The following is a 27,681-nucleotide window of genomic DNA, read 5'->3' as shown; positions in this document are numbered from 1 at the left end:
ATGATTTGGGAAGAATTTATAAATAGTGAAAAATTATTACTGGGTAGTGATGAAACAGAAGTTTGTCAGATTGCCTCTAACTTGTACAGAGCCAAAATAAATAAATGAATATCATCTATTTGGCAGAAGTTTTGTTTTGTTTTAGTAATAGTGGGAGTTGAACCCAGAGGCTCATGCAAGCTAGGAAAGTGTGCCACCATGAAGCTACATCCCAGCCCCTGGTATGATATTTTAAAGGTTCTTCAGTAACTGGAGTTAAACATTAGTATAAATGATAGACTCTGCCAGCAAGACATCGAATAGAGGAAAGGAAAAAACAAGGATTAACTGTACTGTATATAGAAGGGAATAACTTTTTCAAACTTGAAAAAGGAAAGAAAGAAAAGCTATTGTGCAATCAATAATTTCCACAATCTACTCTATCAGGAAAATAAACTGCAGCTGTCTCTTTCCAAAGGCTGAGGTGCTACTTCGAAGTTTTTAAATGGTGTCCCAGTGTTTTTCAAAACATTTGAAAAATAGTTCCCCATTTTTTCTCAAAGGGAACTATATCCAACTCAAAATCTTTTTTCCCGAAGGTGAGTTAAGGTTCCCCTCTTGCATGTGGATAAAGAATTCGGCCTGGGTCCTGTTTAAAATGCATGCCAGGAATAACCTGAGTGCTGCTGGCTAAACGCTGCTTTATCTACATTTCTGCCTTTTTTCAATCCTCAGGTGCTTTGGCAAGTAAGATACGACGAAGGGATACTCTTGCTATCAAACTCGGCAACAGACCATCTAAGAAAGAGTTAGAGGACAAAAATATCTTGCAGCGAACATCTGAAGAAGAGAGGCAGGAAATCCGACAACAAATTGGAACCAAGCTGGTCAGGTAACTGCTGGCACTTTATAGTTCATCTCTTACTAATTCATGCTTGCCTTTCTTCCCAGGTTTCCTTCCTAGCTAAGATCATTGTGACTTCCTTGTGTTCGGGTGAACTTCGCGCAGCAGGCCTTTTAAAGTTGGTCTTGGTTGGTGAACCACTCAGAGAACCTGCCCTAGATCAGCTAGCCCGGTGGTCAGTAAAACCTGCTACAATAAGGGGAGGAGGTCAACAAGATTTGAATACAAAGAACCAGTGTGGCTGTTTTCAACTTTGCTGGGCCAGACAGTTTCTGTTTATACCTAAGTGATGCATCAACAGATGCATATGGCTGTGTTCCAATAAAACTTTATTGACTGAAAAAGGGGGCACATTGGGGCTGAGGATTTAGTTCAGCGGCACAGCGCCTGCCTGGCAAGCGCAAGGTCGTGAGTTTGATTCCTGGTACTGGAAAAAAACAAACAAACAAAAAACCAAAAAAAAAAAAAAGTGGCACATAGGATTTGGCCCACAAACCATAACATTGGCTAACCTACGGCCTAAACTCGTGAATGCTATGAGCTTCTGCCCTGTGAGCTGTGAGCCTCAGCGACCTGGCTTCATCCAAGTCAGGCATCTGCAGCCCCTAGCAAAACCTTTCACTTTTAACTTGAAGCAGATGGATTCTCTGACATCTGCTATTGTGTAGGATTTCTGCTTTTGCCACATGTGACTTAGAGGTCCATTTAACTGGCAGTCTTGACAAAAGTGAGCATTCCCACCAAAGCTCTCATTTTTGATGGTCGCTTTAAGCATATGTAAGCACTGTCATTCTGCCGACTTCTCTTTCTCTGTGTGCCCACTGTCTGCATAATCGGAAGAAGGAAACAGTCTGGAATCCAAGAACAGGATTTGGAGGTGGGGGAAGCCATTGTCCTTGCCTAGTAGGGAAAGACTTGTATGACCAGAGCATCCCTGGAAGGTGGACACAGGGATTCTGGAGGCCATTGGCTATTGCTCCACAGGAAGAGGCGCCCCGGGAACTTCCTATAGTGAGACACGGAGGAAGACCTCAGAGACAGCAGCTGTTGGAGGGGAAGCTTGGAAGAGGCCAGAGGATCCCCCTGGTCTGGAGCTCTCCCCAGTACTCTGGGAGAAGCTTCAAGGAGTTTACCAGTGGGCTCTGTCTTTCACTTCAGCCCTAAACTTTACCATTTCCAACTTCAAGAAAGAGCTAGAGTGGTAAAAAGAACTAACATGACTGACAGTTTTAAATTGGAAGGCCTTGCAAGTCAAAGTTTTTTCCTTGCCAGGTAGTAATGGCAACCTCGCTGAGGCCCAGGGAGATTAAGGAAATTTCTCAAGGGTGCACACTTAGTGTCAGAACCCGGGCTAGAATTTCTGTTCCTGTGCTTTCTGCCCAATCTTCTTTATTTTATACAGTCTACTAATTTACACTTTTTATGCCATGTAAGAGCAGTGTATGTTTCTAAGTTTTTTGATTATTTGTTTTGTTGCCCTTTTTACATTTTGCTGTAAGAATTTAGGTAATTGAATATTTGCACATAAGAAAATGCAAATAGGATGTGTTCCTTAAAAATAAAGAATATCATTTAGTTTAGCAAGTAGTGTTTACCCATCTCAATAAATGTCAAGATGGCATTAAAGAAAATCTGTATTATTTTGTTAAAATCCTAAACAAATCAGAAGTACAGTGTATTTGAAATTATGATAAATATTTTAGTATGTGGAAAAACACTAAAATCATTTCCTACAGAAATAGAAGTAAACAAACAAAGATTCCCTATCCTTCTTATACTAAAAGCCTAGTCAGAAATGTTTTCAGTAAAAAAGGAATCAATTATAGGTAAGAAATATTGATACTATATTTAGTTCTACGTAGAACACTGACGGTAACCAAAAATTGCTACATAATAACTTCAGCAGGTTCACAGATGTGAAGATTAATCTATAAAACTCAATGTATTTATGTTATCATTGACATACAGCAAGAGAATGCATTGAATAAGAGAGCTGCATTCACAGTAGTAGCAATAACCATATTTTAAACACTCAACTATTCATTTAATGTAAGGCCCAAGAAATCCATTTCTGGAAAACAATGATGGAAGAAATGCGTAAGTGAAGAGAGACAGGGAATACACATTTCTATCAGTGAGGAAGGCTCAACAACCAGGTTTATCAGGTGTGTGCATGGCATGAACCTTGAAAGGTAATAGGTATGTGGTACAGAACCAGGCCATCAGTAACAGATTCATTCTATAAAATGAAACCGCGCAGAAGTAAATATCATCTCTCACAGTGTGAGCCAATGGAGAATCACCCACTGAGACAGGATAAAGGACCCTTTGCAGCAGGTTTGGAAGATGTTAATGAGAACCCCTGGGAGAGGGGGCTGTTCAGAATCCAAGTGTGTGGGCTGGGGATGCAGCTCAGTGGTAGAGCACTTGGCTAGATTTGAGAGTCTCTGGATTCAGTCCCAGCACTTGCAACAAAGTCATAGTGTGGGCTTATCTGGGACTGGCAAAAATACTGGCAGAAATACAGTGTCTAAAACAAGGCAGAAGGGAGCCCTTGCTTGCCCATCTCAGCCAGACCACTATCCCCAGAGCTCATGGGGGTAAAGGAGATGATACACTGTGGTTGTTTAGTGCCTACATCACAGCAAGCATTTGATGAAATTAAGTATTTCTTGCTATTCATTTAAATTGTTCCCTATCTTTAAACTACTAAAGCACATTTTCAATAAACCCAGTGTTGACAAGTTTGAGAAAAGAGGACACACATACATTGTCCTTACTCAATATTTCTGCAAAGCAATTTAGCAGCAGGACAGGAACCACAAAACAATCTTTTTTGCTTTGCATGTTAACTCCTTTTGGGGGGCTACATAAGGAGGAAATAATTTGAAAAGATTTTTTTAAACTTTATTTTACAAAGACGTTTATTATGACAAATTAAACCAAACGCTAAAAATGGAATTGAGAAAGGGCATCATGTAAAAAAAATGACACCATAAACTCTCAGAGAGCATCGATGTCCTAACTACCTCATCAAGGATCCCTGGAGGTCCCCCAGGGAGCCCCAGGGAAGTGGAGGTATTTATTTGGGGTGGATGAGTGGGGAATTCTCTGTCCCACGTCTTAACTAACCAGACGAGACAGCTCCTGTCTTTTGTGAATTAGGATTTTACTGCAACCCCCCAAATTTGAAAGCCTTTGTAAACATATACACAGACTGTATCTATAAAAAACTTAGGTTATTCATATGTACATTTTATGTAATTGTTTTTCAATGATATAGCACAACTATCTGTCATTCAAAGATGATTAACCCACAGTTGCAGTTTTAGAATGTTTAAACATCTTAGCCACGGGATGTAAGTAGGGATCCTGACTCTAGCATTCACTAGTGTTTTATCTTAGGCAAGTTAAGTAATCTCATTTCCTCATCTGCGAAGTGGGAACTGGCTGCAACTTTGCTGAATCGTTTTGAGGATTGCAGAAAATGTAAGTTAAGTGCCTACCACAATACCTGGGACTTTATAAACAAAAAGTAGCTCTGATGATCTTTATAATTACCCATAACTTATAAGTCATTTGGTATAAGCATAGTCTTGTACAACCATTGTATATGGGCAAAGAAACAGATTTGACTTCTTACCACAAGGAGAGTCAAATGCCTACCTTCAGGGTATTCTTTTATTTATTTATTTTTTTTCAGGGTATTCTTTTACTCATTTGTAAGATTTCAGTAGCTGAAGAAAGAGGAAGGTAGTGCAGAGGAAGGAAATTCCATTTTAAAAAGAGGGGGATGGTACAGCTGAGGCAGAAAATAGAGTCCGGTACGCTGGCCATGCAGACATGTGGCACAGGGACATGGATATGTGAAGGGCACAGAACCTGACGTATGGAGACAGAGATATTCCCTGGGTTCTGTGCGGGGTCAGCTACCCAATCTAATATCAGGGTAGTTCTGATGAAGATTAAACTTTAACAAAATCTTTTTGGTTTTTCTCCGGTGCCGGGAACTGAACTCACGACCTTGCGCTTGCCAGGCAGGCGCTTTGCCGCTGAGCTAAATCCCCAGCCCCAACTTTAACAAAATCTTAATGAGACATTTGAAATGTCATTACTCTCATTCCTCAGACCATTTCTGTCATAGTCACAGTGTTTAGAGGTGGTAGTATCTTATATTAGGATTACCTTTCATATCTGTTAGTCTCATTTGCACAGCTTCAGCCTGCAACCTAAAGAAGTTTTTCATTGTAATTAACAACAAATCAGTTATGTAAACAAGACCAAGAACGAAGTTATAAAGGGTTATTAGGACTTTCTGCTCTTGTGTACGAATAGATAACTACGAAACCCAAACAAATCTTGGTTATTTTGAAAGCAGAGGAGGAACTTTCTATCTCAGATCATTTTGTCCCATGGATTCCTTTGAGGTCTTGAAAGCAGTATGTCACTTAAACATGAATTGGCACAAACTCTTGAGTGACTGATTTTAGATTTGAATGACCTGCATATTAATTAGGCTATCGCTGCTAAGCTGCTGTGACAGACCACCAAGTGCAGAGGTTCAAATAAGGTGTATTTCTCTCTTTTCCACCTAGCAGCCCAGAGGTGGCTGAGCTATCCAGCGTGGATACAGGACACTGCTCCCAGGAGCCAGTGTAGCGCCACGGTCTCATGTGTCACTTTGAATGGTCTCATCTGCATGGTCAGAGCTGGCTCACAGCACCACATCCATGTTGTAGCCTGAAGAAGAAGATAAAGGAAAGAAGAGCGCATGCACTCAGTCATTTTAAGGGTGAACAGCACCCTGCTGTGTCCCACTGCAAAAATGTAGTCACATCACCAGGCCTGGCTGGCAGACTCAGTTCTATCTCTAAGAGAAAGAGGAAGAACGGATGATGGGGGGTGGTTAGTGGGCTCAGCCACAGTCAGGGTGTCCAAACTGACAGAAAGGCAAGTTTTGTGTTATTGGCTTAAAATGGATTTTTATTTCTCCAGATGAAGAAAAGCTAGCTTTGTTATTGTACCTTGTATTTCCCACTGAAAGAAGCTCATTTTTAATGCATAGTGTATTTTTTGTCATCATAGGAGACTCAGCCAAAGGCCCACAACTGAAGAATTGGAGCAAAGAAATATCCTGAAACGTGAGTGTCCCTTACCAGACAGTGACTTGTCCAGGAGCTGTGAACAAGCTGCCTCAGAGACAGCCCACTCGTCAGGAGGCACCAGAACACCTAACTTTACTCACAACTGACTGAAATGGCCCATTTATGTTATATGTAGATGTTGTTGTGATTTAAAAAATAATTTCTTGAATTTTATATTTCATTTTACAGTTTTGAGCCAGATATCTCCCAGACTGGAGTTGTGCCCATAATCATTATTTTTGAGAAAGATGAAATATATTCCATGTATTCTTTCACCCAAATGTTACATGGAAGTAAATAGTCTTCTGGCAAATAAATATCAAAGAAAAGCCCAAAGAATCTACAAGGAAATAAAGCAAACATGCCTATATTATTAGTAATAATACAGTTTGTTGCTAGGTGTAACAGACTACACAGCTTAAAACTTAATTCTAGTGAGGAATTTTTAGTCCATTTCACTTTCCTTTGTTATGATAACTCTGGTTCTCTCTTGAGTTATTTACAGTTTTTCAGCACGTAAGGCACTTTCATTCATTTTCCTACTTAATTTTTCTGTTGTGTCTTTCCCTGTAGTTTCTTTTGTGGGGTGGTATATAATAAAACCCCAGTAGAAACACAGTTTGCCTTGCCACTGTATATTGATGTGAGATAAGAAGTTGATAATTATAAATGGAGCCTGGCTGTAGTTTTCTCTGTTAACCCAGTTTCAAAAGAGCTTTCTATTATCGGAAACACTGAAGAGTAGAAATTGGCAGAACTGCAGGTAGCACTAGCTACAGTACGGCCAGCCTCCGGCCAGGGGAAATCCTTTCCAACCAGGCCTGCAGAGTTTGCATGGCCTGCTGACAACCTGTATTTTACTATGGTTGTCATAACCGAAGCAGCCCAACACCACTGCAGATTTTGCAGTGGGAGGAGCACCCACTACCCAGTCTGTGGGACCTTTTTTCTTACAATGCTTTTTTTTCTGTTTGTTTTTGATCTTAAGTGAAATAGAAACCAAGAAAAGATATAGGTGCCTGTCAGTGTGTAGAACTGCCAGCCCGAAAGAGGGAAAATTTTCATGGCTAGAAAAGAAGGATCATTTTGTGTTTTAGCTTTCCTGAGAAATGGTTAAAGCAACATCTAATTTTGACAACCAAACAAAACCCTAAAGCCTCATGGCTTTCAATAATGGGTTCTTGAGAACTGTTCGTTGAGTTAAACTTTAAGTGAGCTCAAATGCAGAGAGTGTGCTCTGCACTCAGAGAAGATGTCTTATTCGATGCCTGATGGAATACTTAAGGAAGAAGGTGGGGCGAGCGAATCCTGGGTAATTCTTCCCGGCTCCTGTGTGTAAAGGTGCCAAGCCACATGGCGTCTGGTTATTTGAGGAACAGCTGCATGGATCCGGAAATGTGTTGCCTGTTGATCTTAAGTGCTGTGTTGGCCCAAGCGCCCTCTGTTTTCCTGGAGGTTCAGGAAAGAGGAAAGCACTGAAGTCAACCCAGACCTTTTTTGCTTCCTTCTAAGTTCGTGTTGATTCTGGAAGCCAGAGGCACATTTCCAGTCTGGAGAGGCTGATAACTGGCCAAGAGTCTCCTGACGCAGGGGTGTGTGGCCAGGGGAAGCAGACTAAGACGGGGAAGGTTCTTTCCATCCACTCTCCCAACATCCTGCTTAGAACAGCTTTTCTTACAAACACTGCCTCAGCCCCATTGCCTCTGGATTCTTCTATGTGAATTGCTTTTGCTTGTACGTTCCATCTGTAGCTCTTGTTCAAAAGCAACATGATTGACTATTTGAAAAAAAAGTATGTATGTGTTTTTAAGGACACATACTTTGGCTGGTTGTGGTGGTACTCCCCTGTAATCTCAGCACTTGAGAGGCTGAGATAGGAGGATTGCCATGAGTTAGTCATTTAGGACCAGGCTGGGGATGTAGCTTAGTATGAAGGCCCTGGGCTCAATCCCAGTAGTGAAAACAAACAAAAAACAAAAACTAACAAGCAAAAACAAAACAAAAATAAAAATAAAAACAGAAAATCACGCTCTTAGATATGTAAAACAGCAAAAAGAGGAACAAACCCATAGGCCTATGCCCTTCTGGGAAAACAGTTTATCTGCACTGATGGCTCAAGACTACAATAATACTCCAGTTGCTGGTACTACTGTACTTGTTCTTTTGGCTCATCTATGAATTGTCCAACAGCACTGGCAGCCTGGCAGGTTTCCTGTGGTGTGTGCTGCTGTCAAACCACATGCATTGTTTCTGTGTTCCTGGGAAACACTTCCTGGCTGTTCTACAATGTCTGCCCCCCTGTGTGAGGTACTGAGAATAAAATTTATCAATGAACTGTGTCACTTCCTTCATGAATATCCCTTCAGTCCCTTTAAAGGGCACATAGAAGTTTACATCCTGCCTTATGATTCACCCTCTAATGAATTAAAAAGATGTAGAAGCTGGGAGTGGTGGTACACACCCGTAATCCCAGCACTCCACGAGGCTGAGGCAGAAGGATCACAAGTTTGTACCTAGCCTGGGCAATTTAATGAGACCCTGTCTCATTGTGAAGGCCCTAGGATCAATCCCCAGTGTGAAGGAAAAAAAAGTAATAGAAGCATGCAAAAATGACATGAATTTTTAAATACCACTGTTAAGGTTAACCTTGACTCTTTGTAAGAGATTTTACCTGACTATTTAGGATGCCAAGGAATAGTTACGTTGCCACCTCTCCACCTCTTCCTCCAGCTTCATTAGAAGTATAGTGCTGAACATGGGAAATACAAAAAAGTCAGTTCCTGATGTCAAAAGAGAATTTCCAGGTGGTAAAATCCTGTTTATTTAACTTCCTAACTGCAAGGGACCCTTTTTTTCTTAAACATAGCTGGCTGGTATCTAGTTTACAATTTGCTTAATAAAGCAAAGCTAATATTCCCTTCAAAGAAGTGATATTTGCATATTTAATGAAAATTATAGCAGGCCTTGGTTTGGGGTGTATTAGATATCCTTTTTTATTATTATTGTTAGTATTTGTCCTTAAAAAGTACCTGAAAATGTAGCATAATGCTACATTTTTAATGTAGAGGGAGAATTGAATAAAATGTAAGGATTATGTTTTTCTTTTTATTAATAATAGCATCAAATTTCTTTCCTTATAAAGCCTTGGTTTTAATCACAAGAACCTGTTCATCTGTTATGTATAATTGATAATTCACAAACTTTATACAACTCATGTAATTATTTGAATCTATGTATATATTTTAATGGTATGAAAATATGTTTTGTTTCAAAGCAATTGGAAAGTCCTACAATATATTCATAGTAAGAAATTTAAATTATAACCAGATTTGTTTAACATCTAATTCATTTTTTTTGTCCCATGGGTAATTCTAATTTTTGTTCATTCTGTATTAATAACCTCTTTCTTGTTAATCAAATCATCCTCTTATTATCCTATTTCTTATTAATAAAAATTAGTATTTTAGAGGAATTTAGACACTCTCTCCTATCCATAAAATGAAATGTTTATAGAGAATGTAGGCTATTAAATTTTTAAAAATTATAAACATTAAATAGATATTTTATTCATAAAAATAATCTTAGTATATAAAATCTATTTGAACTCTAAGAAACAATTATCATATTATACTAGAGATTTCTTTTTTCAGCTTTTGTGTTAATCCTTTTGCAATGTGATTTCCTTCTATAAAGTGTATAATAGCACTTTCTAAAACATATCTTTCATAAGCATTGGCATCTAAGTGATAGAATCTGTGCTCATTTATTGAACAGATAAAAAGCTGCAGGAAGCAACAAAGTTCCCTAAATAAGTACCAATAAAACCTAAGCAGTGTTTATTTCTTTAAAAATTGTGGACATTTTTAAAAACTCATCTGTTAGCATTAACTTGTACTACTAGGTGAAACACTAGAGAAGGAAGACTTTGGAAAGTTAAAGTCATAAGAAAATAAATGATTTCCACCCACAGTGCACCATAACTCCATTCAGAACATTCTGGTTTGAAAGCAGAAGCCAAAGAAATGCTTACATTCTGCTCCTATGGAAACTGAGGAAGACAGATCAAATATTTTTGTTGGATTAGAGTGGAAATCAGCAGCTCAGACACACATCGGATGGTTCTAATTTGCTCTTTTAGTATGCATCAGGTTTTTCACATGAAGCCAGATGCAGAAGTGAAGTTTTATCTGAATTCTGGTAAATTGTACTTATAGGCCCACGAGACGACCAGCAATAGAAAGAAGACTTTCACCACAGTATGGGCATGCGTATGATTTCAGGTCTTTTTCTTTTCTTCCCTTTTCTTTTCTTTTCTTTTTTTTTCTTTTCATTTCAAAGAACAGTAAAAAGGTTTCAAAATTAGTAAATCAGTCCTACAAGGAAAAGTTTAAATGATATATATAGATAGATAGATACTGTATATATATATATTGTACTATATATACTGTATATATAAATATATATTATCAAACATATCATATATGTATTATATGTTATTACATATAAAATATATACCATATATACACTGTATATAAATGTATATAGGTATTTATATATACACAGACATACATGTAAATATGTATATGATCAATCTTTCTGCAAAATCTTTTGACAACTTTTTAAAGATGTTAGCGTGGTCGGTATCTATTAGAGTCAAATAACTATGGACTGATAGAATACTCTGCTTATAAAATTATCATTAGTAACTAAATCATTATGCCTTTCTTCCCTCAATAAACAGAAAAGAATGAAGAAGAAGAACAAGAAGCAAAAATGGAACTTAAGCGTAGACTCAGCCGGAAGGTGATAACATTATAACTGTTAATGAACGTGTGTGTTGAGATACACTTTTTAAAAATATAAATCCACTCTCTACATGTAAAGCTGATGCTTAGGAAAAATTACTCTGGTTCATCTGCTAAATAATCATAGACACTAAGATCATCATAATACATACAATATAACTATGCATATTATATTAATTTTGAAAAGGTAAAGGGTTTTCAGTTAATGTTTACTGAGTATAACAATAAACATCCTGTATCAAAAATTTTTGAAGCACATAAAGGAACAAAAGCTATCACACAGAAATCTTCCATTTAAGGAGCCATGATTAATAGTTCAGTGTAGATCTTGCCATTGTAAAAAATACAGTTTCAAAAATGCTCACACTTCCCTGTTTAATCTTGGAAATGCTATTGAGAGATGTTTGGGAGGCGATTTTGTGACCATTCCGTGCCGATGTGCCACTACTCCATATCAGACCTGGGTGACGTATTAGGGAGCTTGACAGTTGGGCCAGCTGGCCACGCTGCTGCCCAAGTTGACAAGTGGCTTCCTTCCAAAACTCAGGCCATTGTTTTTGTGTATTTCATGAAACTGTAAATCTGATTCCAGGAGTGACTTTTTTTCTGTGGTAAAAGAATAGTCTTTGGAAAAATTAAGCACCATTAGAATTTATGTTTCACTATTAACCCTTGTAATAATCCTTCAGCTAGACCTCTCCTACCTGGACAAGGCCAGGTGACTAAAATGCGACGCTGCTGTCAAGTGTGTGGCCTGACCCACATTTCTGAGGTCTGTCTGGGGAGTTCCCAGCAAAAGCATTCTAAGGCAGGTACAGGAGACGCTGCGTTCCTGTGGAAAAGTTATAAGGACGGGATTTGTTTTGTTTGCTTTTCCAGAGAAAGAGATCCTGAGTTCATTTGTTTTTCTCAAAGTGACTAATGTCAGATTGCGCTCAAGCTGAGCGGCTGTGTGAGCTCATTTTGGGGGATGGCTCTGTGGCAGTCCGTGGCCCTGAAGTCACCTGCTGCAGGGAAGCAGCAGCCCTATCCCACGGCTCCAGGTGCAGTCCTGGGACACACAGACCCTGTCCTCCCGAGCTCAGGATGAGGCAGAGCTCTTCCCTCCCCACCCTCTGCGGGGGTTCAGGTCCTCATTTCCTCTTCCCCACAGAGGCAGGAAAAAGCTGGCTATGTAGTAGGGTGATGTGTAACTGAACTTAAGACTGTTCCCAGCTTTGCCCGTTGCCTACCAGGGCTCCCTGTGGATGGAAGGAGTTCTAGTTGCCATATCCTGGCTCAGGGTGTGGATCCGGGCCTTCTGAGAGTCCTTGGATTACAGCATGAACTTTTTTTTTTTTTGGTGTTTCTGCTTTTTTGAGACAGAGTCTCACTATGTAGTCCAACCTGGTCTTGACTTCACTGTGTAGCCCAGGCTGGCCTCAAGTTTATGGAAGTCTTCCTGCCTCAGCCTCCCAAGTGCCACGATTATACACCTGCACCTCTGTGCCTGGCTCAGAATTAACTTCATTCAACCTCTAGTTTTACTCAGGAGGAAACTGAAGTTCAGGAAAGGGGCTGTTTTCAACTGCAGAGCATCTGCAGGGTGTACTGTATATGAGTTTATGCACATCAGGACTGTCTCTACAGAGGACATAGTCTGGGTGTGTACAGAGTTCATATAAGTGTGAAAAGATACTGAAAGTAGACCGGCTTGGTCATGGAACCTCTAGGTCAGTGGAACCTATGGCAAGTGTGCTGTAATAGGCTGTTTGTTATTAAAAGCTCTAAAAGGTTCAGCATCCCTGCTCTAGGTAGAACAGAAGCTTGGGTCCCCTTGTCTGGAAACACTGACACCTTTAAGCTGAGAGACACCCCACAAAAGGCCTGAAATCAGGAGCAGAGCGTAGATGCTGCTGGTCAGCCAGGAGGCCTGGTGTGTTTCATCCATCAGGATTGTTTTCATCTGATTCCTCAGCTTGAGGAAGGACCAAGAAATGAAAGCAAACCCCCACAGGGCTGACCAGATTCAATAAATTATAAATGTGAGTTGTACAGAGGCCACAGGAGGAAGCCAGTGATGACAAGTGTTTAAAGGTGGCGGCAAGTGTGACTCTTCAGCAGTCCTGCCCTCTTGTCCCCCAGGATGGCTTTTCTGAGCAAGGATACACAATAGTGCCAGGCTTGTGTCCTCCTTTTCTTGGGAAGGCTGTGCCTACTCTCATTTCTCCAAGTTTCCCAGCTTTTGTCTTGGCCACTCAGCCAGCAGCCCAGCCACCCCGCCCCTGGGTGACCATCCTTCCAGCATCCCTGCCTGTCCCTTGTAGTGGGACAGACAGGTGGGCTTTTAGCTCAGCGCCCAGCAAGCAGGGAGAAATAACACAATGCAGATGGTTGCCGAACACTATGACCTATCTAACAGGGATGGTTTTTATAGTCTCAAAATTAGGGCACACCGCTTTCTAGCTCTCATTACAAATTCCCAAGATGCCAACTGCTTTTTTTTTTTTTTTTTTTTTTGATATCTGAAAGTGACCTTATTTAACCAAACTTTAAAGTGTTCTCTGTAGAAAACTTGCCACCATGAGGCTGTACGTGGTTTTCTTTTCTTTCTTTTTTTTTTTTTGTGTGTGTGTATGTGGTTTTCTGATCTCTGGCTTTTTCTTTTCTCTCCTGCAGCTCAGCCTGCGACCCACAGTAGCAGAGCTGCAAGCGCGAAGGATCCTGCGATTTAACGAGTACGTGGAAGTCACCGATTCTCCTGACTATGACCGCCGGGCAGACAAGCCTTGGGCCAGGTTGACGCCTGCAGACAAGGCAAGGCTCCCAGGGTGGTCGTGTTTACTGTGACACTTCGCTAAAAGCTCAGGATTCATTTACCCTCCCCTTAGTCGTCCCAGGTGACCAGATCTAAGCAGATATTCCAAAATGTTTCAGTCTCTGATTATTGAAACCACTTAGATGATATAATTAGTGATATCAGTTCTATCAATGAAATATCAGGGAAAAGTACTTCTCAGTTACCATGTAAGCTGTCTTCATCCAGTCGGATAGCCAGGATTTATCCTTAGTCTTAGAAAATATAACTTGGATGAGTTGCCATTTAAAAAAATATGTTGACCATGGAAAAGATATTGATCTGTATTAAAAATGGCATACTTTTTATATAAATGGCTGGAGAGAAGATATTTTAGGGTTTGTGAGCTGCACTTTTTTTTGTAGTTGCTCAGCTTAGGATGGAAGCAGCGATAGACAGATGTAATTGAATGGATATGTATGTGTTTCAATAAAACTTTATTTACAAAAACAGGTAACAGGCTAGTTTTAGTCTGCAGGCCATAGCTTGCTGATACCTGGTATATATCATTGCTCCTACTTCCAAAAAATGACATATAGAGGATTCCATCATACAGAAAGATTTTGCTTGTTCATTTATTGGTTTGTTTGTTTTTGTTGGCCCCGGGACTTACACATGCTAATCAAGCACTCTACCACTGAGCCCACATATCCTTAAAAGTATTTTATGAGTATTCTGGTTCTGTATCTAAAGATTTATGGTAACCATGCACTTTCAAATTTTCCACCTTCAGATTTTCTATCTATCCCCCAAAATTAGTTCTGTTTCTTGCCCCTATGCATAACCTTGTTTTAAGTAAGCTCATGCCATGCCCAGTCATCATGTTAGAACAAGATATTTAATAAATCCTTGTACCAATACTTTCAATAGGAAGTTTTCTTCTGTAAAGCAGGTGCCCTGTGTCAAGCACATGTTATTGATACTGATTCAGAAATGATTAGCTCACAAGTAGAAATGTAGAGGAAAAAGGAATGCAGGAATAGAAGGGGAACAGGTTGGGCTCAGTGTGCAGATCAGTGAGGGAGAGCTTGCCTAACAGGTACAAGCCCTGAGTTCAACGCCCGCCCCCAACAAAAAAGGTAGTAGAACATTACTGAGAAGAGATATGTGCAAGGTGAGAAGAGAGAAGATGGTAGCTGGGAAGCCTAGGAAGGAGAGTGTGGGGAGGGTGGCTTGTCTTGTTCAGTAACAAGGTGAGGGCGATATTTTAATGGACTGATGATTGGAAGAACAACAGTGCCAAAGACCATGGGGATCAAACAATCCCAGGAATTTTGGCTGTGCAGGGAAGAGGTGTGGTGAGGCTGCCTGTAAGCTTGGGTGGAGAAGTTTGGAGGGGAAGGTGAGGCACTGGGAGAAGGATTGTTTTTAACTTGTAGGAAACACTTCTGTGCTATGAGAAAGGGACCAAAAGAAAGAGAAGGGTACATATGCAGGAGAAAGACAGGAAGTGATAGAGCAGGGCATAATCAGTGGACAAACAGTCAACATTTCATGGAAAAGGAGGAGACCTGCGGATGGGATGGTGAACGCAGACTAAGGGGTGTGTCCTAAGTCAGCGGGCTGTGAGTAACAGCTCCTTGTGATTTCACTTTGCCTGTCAACAGTTACTCTTCAGCTTGAGCATATTTTCCTATACTGGTCTGGCATTCAAATTCCATTTCTGTGAAATGCCTGTTTTGCCCATTTTCTTTTGGCCTGTCAGTTTCTTGTTAATGAATAGGGTTCTTCATACATCCTAGTTATTTGAGATACAAATAAACATGTGTCTTCTTCTACCTCAGGACATTTCAGTTCTCTTTATGGTATCCTTTGATAAATGAAATCTTTAGTACCATTGTCTTAGTTACTTTTCTCATTGCTGACACAAAATACCCACCACCCAAAGTTAAAGAAGGAAAGATTTATTTAGCTCACAGTTTTTAGAGGTTCCAGTCCATAATTGGCTGGCTCCAAGGCAGGGTGGAACATGGCAAAAGGGTAACCATTCGTGGTGGTGAAGACAATAAAAGCAACAAGAGCAAAGAGGGACGAGCAAGCCTCTTTCCCTCCCTTATGTTGTATGCAGGCTACCCACCCTAAGGCCAGTATAGCACTCACACCCCCAATCCCAGCACTAGACAATGAACCCATCACAAACTCTAGGTTCAGCCACCTCCTAAAAGCCCACCCCCATGACCACACGAGGCTTTGAGCGGACATTCAGACACAAACCATAACAACAGTTATATAGTGTTTATCAACTTTTCTGCTTTACAGCTTGTGGTTTTGTTTCTTTAAAAGAAATTCATCCTATACCAAAATTTTAAAATATAGTTCCCATAGTCTTTGAGAACTTCTGTCGTTTTGTTTTTCTAATTTAATTTCTTTATTTACCTGGAGTTGATTTTTTTTCCCAGCACTGGGTATTGAACCCAGGGCCTATTCACTGAGCTACATTCCCAGCCCTTTTTTTATTTTCTATTTTGAGACAAGGTCTTGCAAAATCACTAAATTACCCAGGCTGGACTTGAATTTGTGCTCCTCCTGCCTCAGCCTACCAGGGTCCTGGGTTTACAAATGTATACTACCACACCCAGCTCTGAGGGTGATTCTTTTCTATATCATTGTAATAGTCCCCCTTTATGTTGGGTTTCAGTTGTCTGTAGTCAACCATGGTCTGAAAACCTTAAATGGACAACTCCAGAAGTAAATGATTCATGTGTTTTAAATTGTACAATACTCCAAGTTGCATGCTGAACTCCCAAGTGTCATGAGATTTCAAGGACAAGGCAAGACAGCTTGTCCTGTCCCACACTGTCCTCTGCATCCCACTGCAGCCCTGCCAGGATGTGGATGGTCCATTTGTACCACGTGTCTGGTCACTTGGCAGTTGTCTGGGTTCTGAAATCGATTGCTTCTCAGCCTTTTGGCGAAGATCAAGTGGGTTCTGAAATCGACTGTCAAAAGTTTCTCGGTGCTTGCATTCAAGAAACCCTTACTTTAATTTAATAATGGCCCAATAGTTGTCCTGTTTTACTATATTGTTCATCTTTTACTGTGCCTAATTTATAAATTAAAAGTAAATCTGTCACAGGTACAGGAACAAACAATTTACATTGGGTTTGGTACTATCTGTGATTTCAGGTCTCTGCAGGAGGTCTTGGACTGCATCCTGCATGGACTGGGGAGGCAGCATTGCGTTTGCTCCTTTTTCTTTTCTCCTGTTTTTTTATGACTTTATTTGGCTTTTTGTTTCTAGCTTGAAATAGACTATAACATAGATTTTTGTTCCTCCTTAAATTTTTTTTTGGTGAGGAGGATGGCTGTGGGGATTGAGTGCAGGGACTTAGCACTGAGCTACTTCCTCAGGCTTTTCGAAACATTTTTTATTTTGAGGTAGAATCTCACCAAGCCCTCAGGTTTCCCAGGTGGGGTTCAAACTTGCCGTCTTCCTGCCCCAACCCCCAGAGTGCTGGGAACACAAGTAGGCATCACCATGCCCAGCCTGTCTTTCCTTAATTTTTAATATAAGCACAGCAGGCTGTAAATTATCCTGTGTTCGATGGTTTGCAACGTTAGCTACATGTTGGTATCACCTGGCGAACTTTATCAGTGTGGATGTCTGAGCCTCATTTCCTGAGATGCTGATTTAATTGATCTGGGGTGCAGATTTTAATTGCTGGGATTTTTAAAGTATGTGATCAGAAATTATAAATGCCTCGTGCTTTGAAACAATGTATGTTCTGCAGGTTGGGGTGTAGTGTTCTAATGCACCTATAAGATCAAGCTTGTTAATTGCCCTTAGATGTCTGTATTCTTATTTTTTGTATGTAGTGGATTTGTCTCACAACAAAAATGTCTTAAATCTCCCACAATTTGGATTTTACCCCCGTACTCATAATTCTCTTGGTTTTGATTCATACTTTCTTAGGTGTGTTGTTACGTATTTAGAATAAGTATATTTTCCTGATAAAATCTTTGTTATGAAACTCTCTCAAGAAATGCCTTTCATTGTAAAGTTTATTTTATTTAATATTCTTTTAATTGAATTATAAAAGTGAATTATTTTAGATGACTTCGTACTATGGATTCAGACTGCAAACCTGTGTAACAGCTGACTCGGATTCTCAGGCTGGGTCACACACACTCACACACACATCCTCACATCCCTTCTTCACTTATTAAACGCCAACTTGTATCGTCTTTGCTGTCCTTTTGGGGTCAGATACCTAACAAATGCTTATATCAAGGGATGCCATTTGGAACCCACTCTATGGCGAGGGAATCATTTATGTGACTTGGACAGACTTTCTCTCTTACATTCCATTTGTCAGGTTAGAAAATTACTACTGAGATGCATCAGATTAGCCTTGAAGTCAAAGACAGTTCCAGTGTTAGTCTGTCTTACTTTTGTATCAAAGGAGATTTTACTGTTACCGGCCATTCAAAACACATATGACAATTTGTAATGCCATGCTTAGCATTTTAATTGTCACCTTCCTGGCGTGAAGTATGGAAGCTTGAGGGCTGAGAGCAGAGGGTGGGCTTTAGAGCTGGGTAATTCTGGCCTTGCATCCTGACTTAGTCATTGAACCCGTTTCCTCACTAGTAAAGTGTGACCAGTTACATCTGAACTTCAGAAAGGCAGGCAGGGCCACGTACATGAACAAGCAGCAGTCTGAGAATTAGAATATCTGTATCGCTCCAGTTAATGGTAGTTAGTGGTAGCTCTTACCAATATTGTGTTCGTGGTCAAGTTTAAGAATCCAAGCTTGGGCTGGGGTTATAACTCAGCAGCACAAGCACCTGCCTGGCAAGTGCAAGATCCTGACTTCTATTTCCGGTACCTGCCCCCTCAAAAAAGAATCCAAGCTTTGTTCCTCTTTTGTGACATTTTCACCATTTATTGAAGCCTCAGCTTACAGTCTAATCTATAATTTTCTAGTGGATATAAACACAAATTTTTTTCAGATGATACATGGATTTGCCCAATAGTAGGGCAGGAATCATTTATTACCACCCTTAAAATATATGAAGTATTGTCCCAAATACTAGGGATATAAAGATGAATAAAACATGCCATCTTTCCAGGAATGCACTGACTGAACAGGGGCTCGGAAAGACTGAGATTTTCATTCTTTACAGGATATTCTTCAGCCAGTTCGTGGTTCCATGGGCAGCAGAAATGGGTACACTTATCTTCCCCTAGCACTGAACTTGATGAGTAGTCACACACCCCCTCTGTGTTCCATATCAGAAGTCTGTCAAGGAAATAAACAAAAGATACCAAAATGGAAATTCTGGCCTCACAACTCGCGCTATTTGAGAAGGCGGCAGGGTCCACATTGCCACCAAATCACCTTTGCTTCCTGCCAGGCAGTCCTTGAGCTGCCTGAGGCTGGTGGAGTAGAACTTCTGTCACTACTCTCCACTGCCCCATTTTAAACTTGGCTTCTGTCATTTCAGTTCATTTCCTTTTGCCATTTTATAATACCAAAAAATAACTGAGTACTCAAAACACAGTACTATCTCCCAGTGTGCTTTAGTTGCATTGCTTCTATCCTAGAAACCCCCGGGTTCAGGTCAGTGCTTCCCATTGGTGGTCCCAACCCAGCACCGTCTGGGCTCCCAGCCTGCCTGTCCTGTAACTTTCAGTGAAATCATTCCTGGTAACACTTACATGAGGAATCTTAGGGTCACGTCCTGGCTTCATTTGCAAATAAGAAAGTTAATATTACTGTGCCTGTATTTCACTAATATGAAAGATTTAATTCCTCTTTTAAACTTTTCCAAGAAATCTTTCTGTTCCAAGAAGGAACTCTTGGACTAAAACTGTGGTCATTCTTCAGTGAATTTTTCAAATGGAGACTGTGCTTCTTTCATTGTTGACAGTCACATCTCTCTGATACATTTCTTAAACTCCACATCCCCATAATCTTACATCACATTCATTGCGACATCATTTATGTAGCAGACTCCTTTCTAATCAGAACCCAGCACACAGAACATGGAAATCTGAGGCAGTTATCTGGATGACTTACGCCTCAAGCTCCTTTTCCTGAAAAATATGCAGGATATGAAGGCCTGTACATGGGCCCAGGCCTCATCACTTAATGCCTCCTTGATAACCTGCAGGCCGCACAGTCTAGCGAGGCCTTCGTTTTATCTTCCGTAAGATAAAAGTCTTGGCATAGTGTTCAGGTTACCAGCTGCTCTGCAGTAAACCACCCCAAAACCTAGTGACCTAAAACAATTGTTTATTTTGCTCACATGTTAGTGAGGAAGGGATTTGGGACCAGCTCAGCTCAGGGTTTGCTCCGGATGCATGTGGCATCATGTGAGATGGAGGGCCAGAGAACGTTCTTCCGAGGTGGCTTCACAAGAACATGTCTGCACCTTCTTGCTCCTGGGTCCCTCTCCATGGCATCTCCATCTCTAAAACTTTTTCACGCCCCTGAGACTTCTGTGTAGTCTCCCTAGAGCGGTCCTACGTTTTTCCATGGCAGCTAGCTTCCAAGAACCAAAAGCTGTCAGGCCAGGGAAGGATTGCACCTTGTCCTGGCTGTCACTCTACCATGTCTTATCATTCAGAGTGGTTACAAAAGTGAAGGGGGAAAAGGTAAGAGTCCAGCTCTTGCTGAGGGAATGGCAAAGTCACATTGCAGATGACAGAATGGGATGTGCTCGTAAACGTTTAGTGGGCTCTCGGTGGGTGGAGGCATAGGTAAGTGTGTATCGGTCATTAGAGAATTGTAAATTTTATTAATATAAAGGACATGCAGCGCACAATTTACAGTTTCGCTGCTTTATAAATTCCATGTCCCAGTTGATTCAATCAGAGTGCTTTCACTGGTTTGTGCCAAACTCTTAGATCTTTTGCCAACCTATTATTTCAGATAGACTTTGTCTTATTTGCATTTATCTCCTTCAGTGGCAAATTCTTGCACTCCTGTAGACTTTCCATAAACAAAAGTGAAAAGATTGTTAGTCACGGTCACAAACCAAAATACTTTGTTTTTCAAAAGCCTCATAATAGCCGGGCATGGTGGTACATGTCTGTAATCCCAGCACTGTGGTCGGCTGAGACAAGAAAATCTCAATTTCTAGCCCAGCCTGGCAGCTTAGTAAGTTAGTGAGATGCTGTCTCAGAACAGAAAGGGCTGGGGAGCTGAGATGTAGTTCAGTGTAAAGGCCCTGGGTTAAATCTCAGGAGCCACACAAACACAAAAAGCATTTTACTGTTGATAACTTGACATTGTGCAAAGCACTTTCCAATATGCTTTTGACTAATACTCATAATATTTTGAGGAATTGTCATCCTCATTTTCTAGGGGGGTGTATAGTCAGCTTTCTGTCACTGCAACAAAATAACCTAAGCAATGAACTTGTAAGGACAGAATCTATTTTAGCCGATGGTTCGGGAGGTTGCAGTGCAAGATCAAGTAGCCCCTGACTGGACCTGCAGTGGGGCATTGGGTGGCAAGAGGGGGAGTGTGCTGTGCAGCAGATGACTTAGCATGAGCCAGGAAAGCAAAGGTCAGGCCAGGTCCCCACCCCCTGTGGGGATAATGCTCGGTCACCTAAGCGCCTCTAGTAAGACCCCACCTTCGTAAAGCCCCAGGACAGCTCCCGATAGTGCCGCCCTGGAGAATGAACCGGGACACTTCAGTCTTCGGGGAACAGGGATCTAAGCCAGAGCAATGGAGAAGTGACTGTGGATTGCAGAGTGGTGGCTGGTGACAGGAAGGAGCACAGAGAGACCTCTTGTTGCTTTCTTCTGCCTTTTCCCTTTTCTAAAATTCATTGCTTTCCAACCACAAAGTGGATTTTTGTTTTAATCTCTCCAGGAAGCACTCTTTAGAATTTACACTGTCATTCCTTGTTTTGGTTGAAGAGTCCATTTTGTGAGTTTTTTTTTTTTTTTCTTGAGCAAAACATACTTTATAGGAAAGACAGGAAATAAACATAAGCAAAAACTTGAAGCCCAAAGCCATGTATGACCCTGCCGCTGTCTGTTAGCAGAGAGCTAAGGTTAATATTTTGGTCTGTGTCTCAGTTTTTCATTCTGAATAGCATAAGCATCTGTTTGTAGACTGAAAGGTACATAGCACTACCTATGTGTTCTTTAAATGGTAATGCATCCTATTGGTATTTTCTTTCAGTTGCTTCAAGTGCTGTGCTGAAATTTTAAGTTGTTTGTCTAAACTTCAGTATTAAATGGATTAATAGCAACTGCTTTCCCAGCAGCTCTGTGGCAGCTGGTCAAAGTTGGCTTGTGGGTGGTACTAGATGCAGAACTTTCATAGGAATATGATATCGTTTCTCAGAACACCTCTCGCCTTGTACTTTCTTGTGGTCATAAGTGGGGGACATCCTGTGTGACTCATAGACCAGGCTCAAGGATGGGTCCTGCCAAGATTCCCTTCCTCTCAGACACTTGTGTCTGTCCTGGTTCATGTTTGTTTTTACACATTGACTATCTTCCATCCAAAACAACTTGGCACCGTTAAAGTTTCCAACTGTGGATTTTTTTTAGGTTTTGGATTATTTGTAATACATGGTGAGCTGTCTCAAGGATGGAGCTCAAGTCTAGACACAAAATTCATCTATGTTTTGTATTTGCTGTTTATACATATCCTGCAGGTCATTTTTATACAAGAGTTTTAGTGCACCTGCATTTTGGAACAGTCACACAGGTTGGTGTGGAATTTGTGGTATTCATGTGGTTTCAGATTTTGAAGAATTTCTGATTTCAGATTTTCGTATTAGAGACACAATCTAAATGACGTAATATCTATTATACCTTTATCCAATAGAAATTAGGAAGCCCTTTCTCTCTTCTAGACATTTCTTAAAAGAACATGTGCTTCACTGATGCTGTATAGACTGTGCCCTAAATAATAATTCTAACTTACCTATTTCTTCCTGTTTAGGCAGCAATAAGGAAAGAACTAAATGAATTTAAAAGCACAGAAATGGAAGTTCATGAAGAGAGTCGACAGTTTACAAGGTAAGTAGTTCAGCACATTGAAAGTGCTTAAGATGGTACATTTTGTGTTAGGTCAGTTTTATCAGAATTTACAGCCATCAAATGAACATTTCTGCTCTTCCTACATTCACCCTTGTTTCCTTTTTCTGGTGCCCTAATGGTCAATGTGGCACTTTTAAAGATATGACTAGAAGACGTTGCAAACTTCTAAAATTTCATGATAAACTCAGCTCTCTGTTTTAGAACACTACAGCTAATCATGCTGAACAAGAATTCCTAAAATTAAATATTTTTTTTTCGTTCAAAGAACTCTGAATCATTTTTAAAGGCTACATCTTGGCTCTCTTTTTAGTTTTATTTTTCTGGGCCAGAAAACAAGTGTCAGCTTCACTCATTCTGCTTTGGAACTGACTGTTGGAAGCTCTGTGCCCAGAGCAGATGCTGGTGACAGTCAGCGTGGGCACGTGTGTTGCTTTGAGCTCACAGTAGACATAACTTAGGATGGCAACTGAATTTTTAGGAGATACAGCTTAGAACAGGAATCCAGTTTGTATTGGTACTGCCGATCCCTGCTGTGTTAGTCAGCTTGTCTGTTACTGTAACAAAGCCTGAGATAGCCAACTGACAGTGAAAAAGTTTGATTTGGCTTACAGTTTCAGAGGTTTTAGTCCATGGTCAGTTGGACCTGTTGCTTTGGAGCTTGTGACAAGGCTACTCATTGTGGCAGTGGTGAATGGCAATACCACCCACCTCATCTCAGGGGATAAGACAGACAAAAAGAGACCAGAGTTCCACAACCCCTTCCATGTTATCTATCCCCTGGTGGCTAAGAGACTTCCCATGAGGCACGGCTTTTAAAGTTTCCGCACTCCCCATGGGGCTAAGCTTGCGGGCCCATGGGCACACTTAGGATCCAGACTATACTAATAACAATCCTTCAGTTTCACAGACTACTAAAATCAGAAGGCACTCGAGTGATCAGCTCCCACACATCACAGGTGTCCTGGTACTCACACTCTCTCTCCCTCTCTCTCTCTCCCCCTCTCCCTCTCTCTCTCTCCCCTTCTCCCTCTCTCTCTCTTTTTCTCTCCCTCTCTTTCTCTCTCTCTCTCCCTCTCTCCCTTTCTCTGTCCCTCTCCCCCCAAGTATATGAGCCTTGTTCTATATCACAGGTGCATTCCTAAAAATTTGAATAGAAATCAAATCTTTAAAAATTGATTTGATTTTAAAAATGCTTTCATGAAGAAGACCGCATCTAACTTTCCAGAAAATAAGAACTAATTCCCTAAGCTAGAAACAGGCTGTGAAAACTTCTTGGTGCTCCTGGTCCCTGTGGTCCCTGGTGGAGGTGTCCTGTGCTGGGGATTATGTGATCTGGAAAGGAAGCAGCAGCAGAGTGTAGGTACTTAATAGAAATTCACGGAATCTGTGGGGACCCTGATCACAGGTGTGCTCCATACCTCGTCCTCATGTGTGAAAGTCTCGTGAAAAAGAAACTCCCTTTCTTCTAGGGTCCTTTCTCCTTCATTTATTTGCTTTCCCCCATCCTGTCTTTTTTGGTTTTTATTTTTGCAAGTAGGGCTTTCCACCTTCCTGAGTCTGCAGTTTTCCTCTGCAGAGAGTTCTCCTGTCATAATTTACCATTGGACCAGTGACATGCCCTTAGCAAGCCAGACTTCACCTCTCCCTGCCACTTCTGGGGTCAGGAAAAGTACAGGCTAAAATGTGATGCCTGAAGTTGCACTTTTCCACTGAAGTTGATCATAAAAAAGAAGTTGGATATTTATGGTGACATCACGCTGGCTGGGGCCTCTGGGCAACTGGCAAATGGCCTGTGTTTGAGAGGTTAAGTCCACACCCCTGAGCTATAGTACCGCATCCGCTTCTGCATAGTTTTCCTAGAAATCATAGTGTCTGATCTGATAGTGTGAAGAGCAAATAAAGCACAGCAGAAAGTAATCAAATAAAAACAGTTCATTTTTAGGGGTGTCCTCATTTTATGAAAATAGAGTGAAAGAGGTTGTTTTTGTTCTGTCTTGCTCTTTGAAGAAAGACAACAAAATTAAGGAACAGGGAGAAATCAGGGCCTTTTCTTTTTTATGTATGTCTTTTTATGTATAAAAGTAATATATTTCAGTTAAGCATTCAAACAGCACAAAAGTTTATTAAGTAAAAATTAACCCCCTTCACTCTTTGCCCACCCTGATTTTCACTCTCACAGATAAGCACTGGTAAAAGTTTGAGCTAGAGCCTTCTAGAGATTTTTCTATGTATTTACTGACATGCATGCACATAGTACCTGCCTGCATACACATGTGTTTATGTACCCTCTCTCACACACAAGCACAGTGTTAGAAAGTCCCTCCTTACTAGTATCTATCTCATCCACTTGAATGACTCTGCAGCATCCCATAGATAATGTTCTATGAATTATTGAGCAGTTACACGACGGACAGATGTTTGTAAGGGCTTTAGTTTGTCATTATCAAAGCACTGCCACGCACATATCTCTGTGTACATGCCATTCTTTCTGTGGTAAAGCCATTAAGGACATTTGCTGGGTCACTAGGTAGATGTTTTACAGTTTGAAAGAAAATACTTAGTTATCATCCCAAAGAGCACTTAGTTACTGAGCCATAGTAGATACCCCTCACCCATCAGCATCTAGGGGGAGAGACTTATATTCCATAGGATAAACAGTAACACCCTGTTGCACTGATTTCTGTGAGGTTGAACATTTTTACTTATATTTACTGATCATTTATTTTTGTTCTTTGATTTGCCAATTCAAAACTTTTGACCAATCTTTGTAGCACTGGGGATTGAATCCAGAGCCATGTGCATGCTAGGCAAGTGCTATATTATGGAGCTGCATCTCCAGCCCTTTTATAAATTTTATTTGAGACTGGGTCTCACTTAGTTGCCCCTGCTGACCTCAAACTCAAGATCTGCCTGCATCAGCCTCCCAAGTAGCTGGGATTACAAGTACGCACCCCACGCCTTCCTTGGGTTGTCTTTTTTATACGGATCAGTAAAATCTCCTTAGATATTACATATGTTAGCCCTTGATAACATACGGCATGATGTTTTCAACTTTTTATTGACCTTTTGTTTAAATTTTTGCACACTGGTATCTATTTTTTATTTCATTTTTTGTGTCTTATACAGAAAGGCTAAGATTATAAAACTATTAGCTTTTACATATGCTTTTTTGTACTTAGAAATTTTAATCATTGGGCATTTATTTTTGTATATGATTCAAGACAGTAAACTGGCTAGGCATGGTAGCACAAGCCTGTAATCCCAGTATTCCAAAGGCTTAAGTAAAGAACCTCAAATTCAGACCAACTGGAGCTGCAGACTGAGTTCTAGACCAGCCTGGACTACATAGAGAAATTCTGTCTCAAAAAAGTGCTGAGCATGGTGGCACACACCTGTAATCGTAGCACTCTGGGCAGTCAAGGCAAGAGAGTCCCAAGTTCCAGAAGTGGACAGTTTAGCAACTTATCAAGACCTTGTCTCAAAATATTAAAGAAAAGGGCTTTGCCTTGTAGCTCAGTGCAAAGACTGTGGGTTCAACTCCAACACTGTAAAAATAAATTAAATAATGTTTAAAAGACATTTAACAAACTTTACCTTTTCTGAGTCAATAGTCTATTTCCTTAGTGCCATTTATTTCCTCCTGGACATGATTTTTTTCTCACATATACACAAATCAGTTTCTGGATTCCTTGTTTATCCATCTCTGCCTGTGTTACGTGGTTTAGCTGGAGTAAATTTGCAGTATGCTTTCATATATAATGAAATATTTTTCCCCTTCAGAAGTCTATTGGCTATTTCTATGTATTAGTCATTTAGAGAAATTTAGGATATGTTTGTTGTGTTCCATGAAACAGTCTGTTGATATTTCCATTGTTTAAGTAAATATTAGTAGATGCAAGTAGATAAGCTTTGGGGAGATAACAGCTGATGTTAAGGGTAAACTTCAAAGAATTTCCCAAAAAATATTGATTAACATTCTTTAAAATGTCTTTCCAGATAAGGAAAAATTAAATATTCATGTCACCAAAATAAATATGCCTTGCTTAAGTAGTGTTTAAATCTTGGCAGTAAAGCAGATGTCTGCTGCTATTTTTTCCATTAATTTATATGACATCATTAGAGTTGCATTCCAGCAGGGAAATATTTTTGGCTTTGGAGACAAAAAAAATCATGGTTATGATTTTCAAGTTGTTTTCAGTATTTCTTTTAAGAGGAAAAAGTTTTGGTAAACATTATTGTTTCTAATCAAAATAAGACAAAAATATGGTAAGGTCTTACATTTAGAAAATTGATCACGTAAAAGACAGTGTACTGTAACACCAGCCGGCCCTGGGAGTCATAAACACCTTATGAGTCATTATCTTGGCCTCTAAATGCAACCTAGATACACAGCAGCTCTTCTTCTAATGAGTGCTAGATTTTATCTGCTTACACCAAGTAAGCCTTGCCTTCCCAACCTGAATCTCTTTGCTCCCTGTGGATTTGAAGTGGTTAATAAATGGGTTGAGACAGCTCTGCTTTCTATACTCAGCCATTCTTTATCCACACCATGACAGGTCCATGAGCTCTGGAAGGATCCATGGCCACATATAGCTTCTTTTGTTTCTGTATCTTTGGAAAAATACACAGAACATTGCTTGCCTCGCGGGTGGGGAACTGAACCAGTGGCTAGGGGAGAAGCATCCTTAGGAACCTTTTGAATTTTTAGACACAAGAATGTTTTACCTACTCAAAAAGCAAGCATGTAAAGGAAAAACTCAAGGATCCATTCCAAGTCCTCATTTTTGTAAGTGAGGATTCCATCATGGTGATTTGTCTGCTATACTATATTGGCACTAATACTGTGACAGTCCCACTTTTTTTCTGACCCAAAAAGACATCTCTGGTAGTGTGTTGGTTTGTGGCATATTTTGCAAGGGAGACAATATAATACAGGACACATATTTTATAAGATTATTTATAATAGTCACCCAAAGAATGATATACAAGAGAGTGCAGGA

At 40.4% G+C, this 27,681-nt stretch overlaps 1 protein-coding gene across 1 annotated transcript in view; it reads left to right on the top strand.

The window, feature by feature from the left end:
• Window positions 1-27,681, top strand: part of Phactr2 (phosphatase and actin regulator 2) — a gene marked incomplete at its 5' end in the record, with an annotated part of 83,134 nt that overhangs the window by 48,197 nt on the left and 7,256 nt on the right. The window contains 5 exon segments of the mRNA XM_013516614.1: window positions 715-871; window positions 5,969-6,024; window positions 10,769-10,830; window positions 13,491-13,628; window positions 22,584-22,660. Of these exon segments, the coding sequence (XP_013372068.1) occupies window positions 715-871; window positions 5,969-6,024; window positions 10,769-10,830; window positions 13,491-13,628; window positions 22,584-22,660 (490 nt within the window).

This window comes from Chinchilla lanigera, unplaced genomic scaffold, assembly GCF_000276665.1.
Source record: "Chinchilla lanigera isolate Chin_1 unplaced genomic scaffold, ChiLan1.0 scaffold00035, whole genome shotgun sequence".
In the NCBI taxonomy this organism is placed as follows: domain Eukaryota; kingdom Metazoa; phylum Chordata; class Mammalia; order Rodentia; family Chinchillidae; genus Chinchilla; species Chinchilla lanigera.
This window is presented reverse-complemented; position numbering and strand designations above follow the sequence as displayed.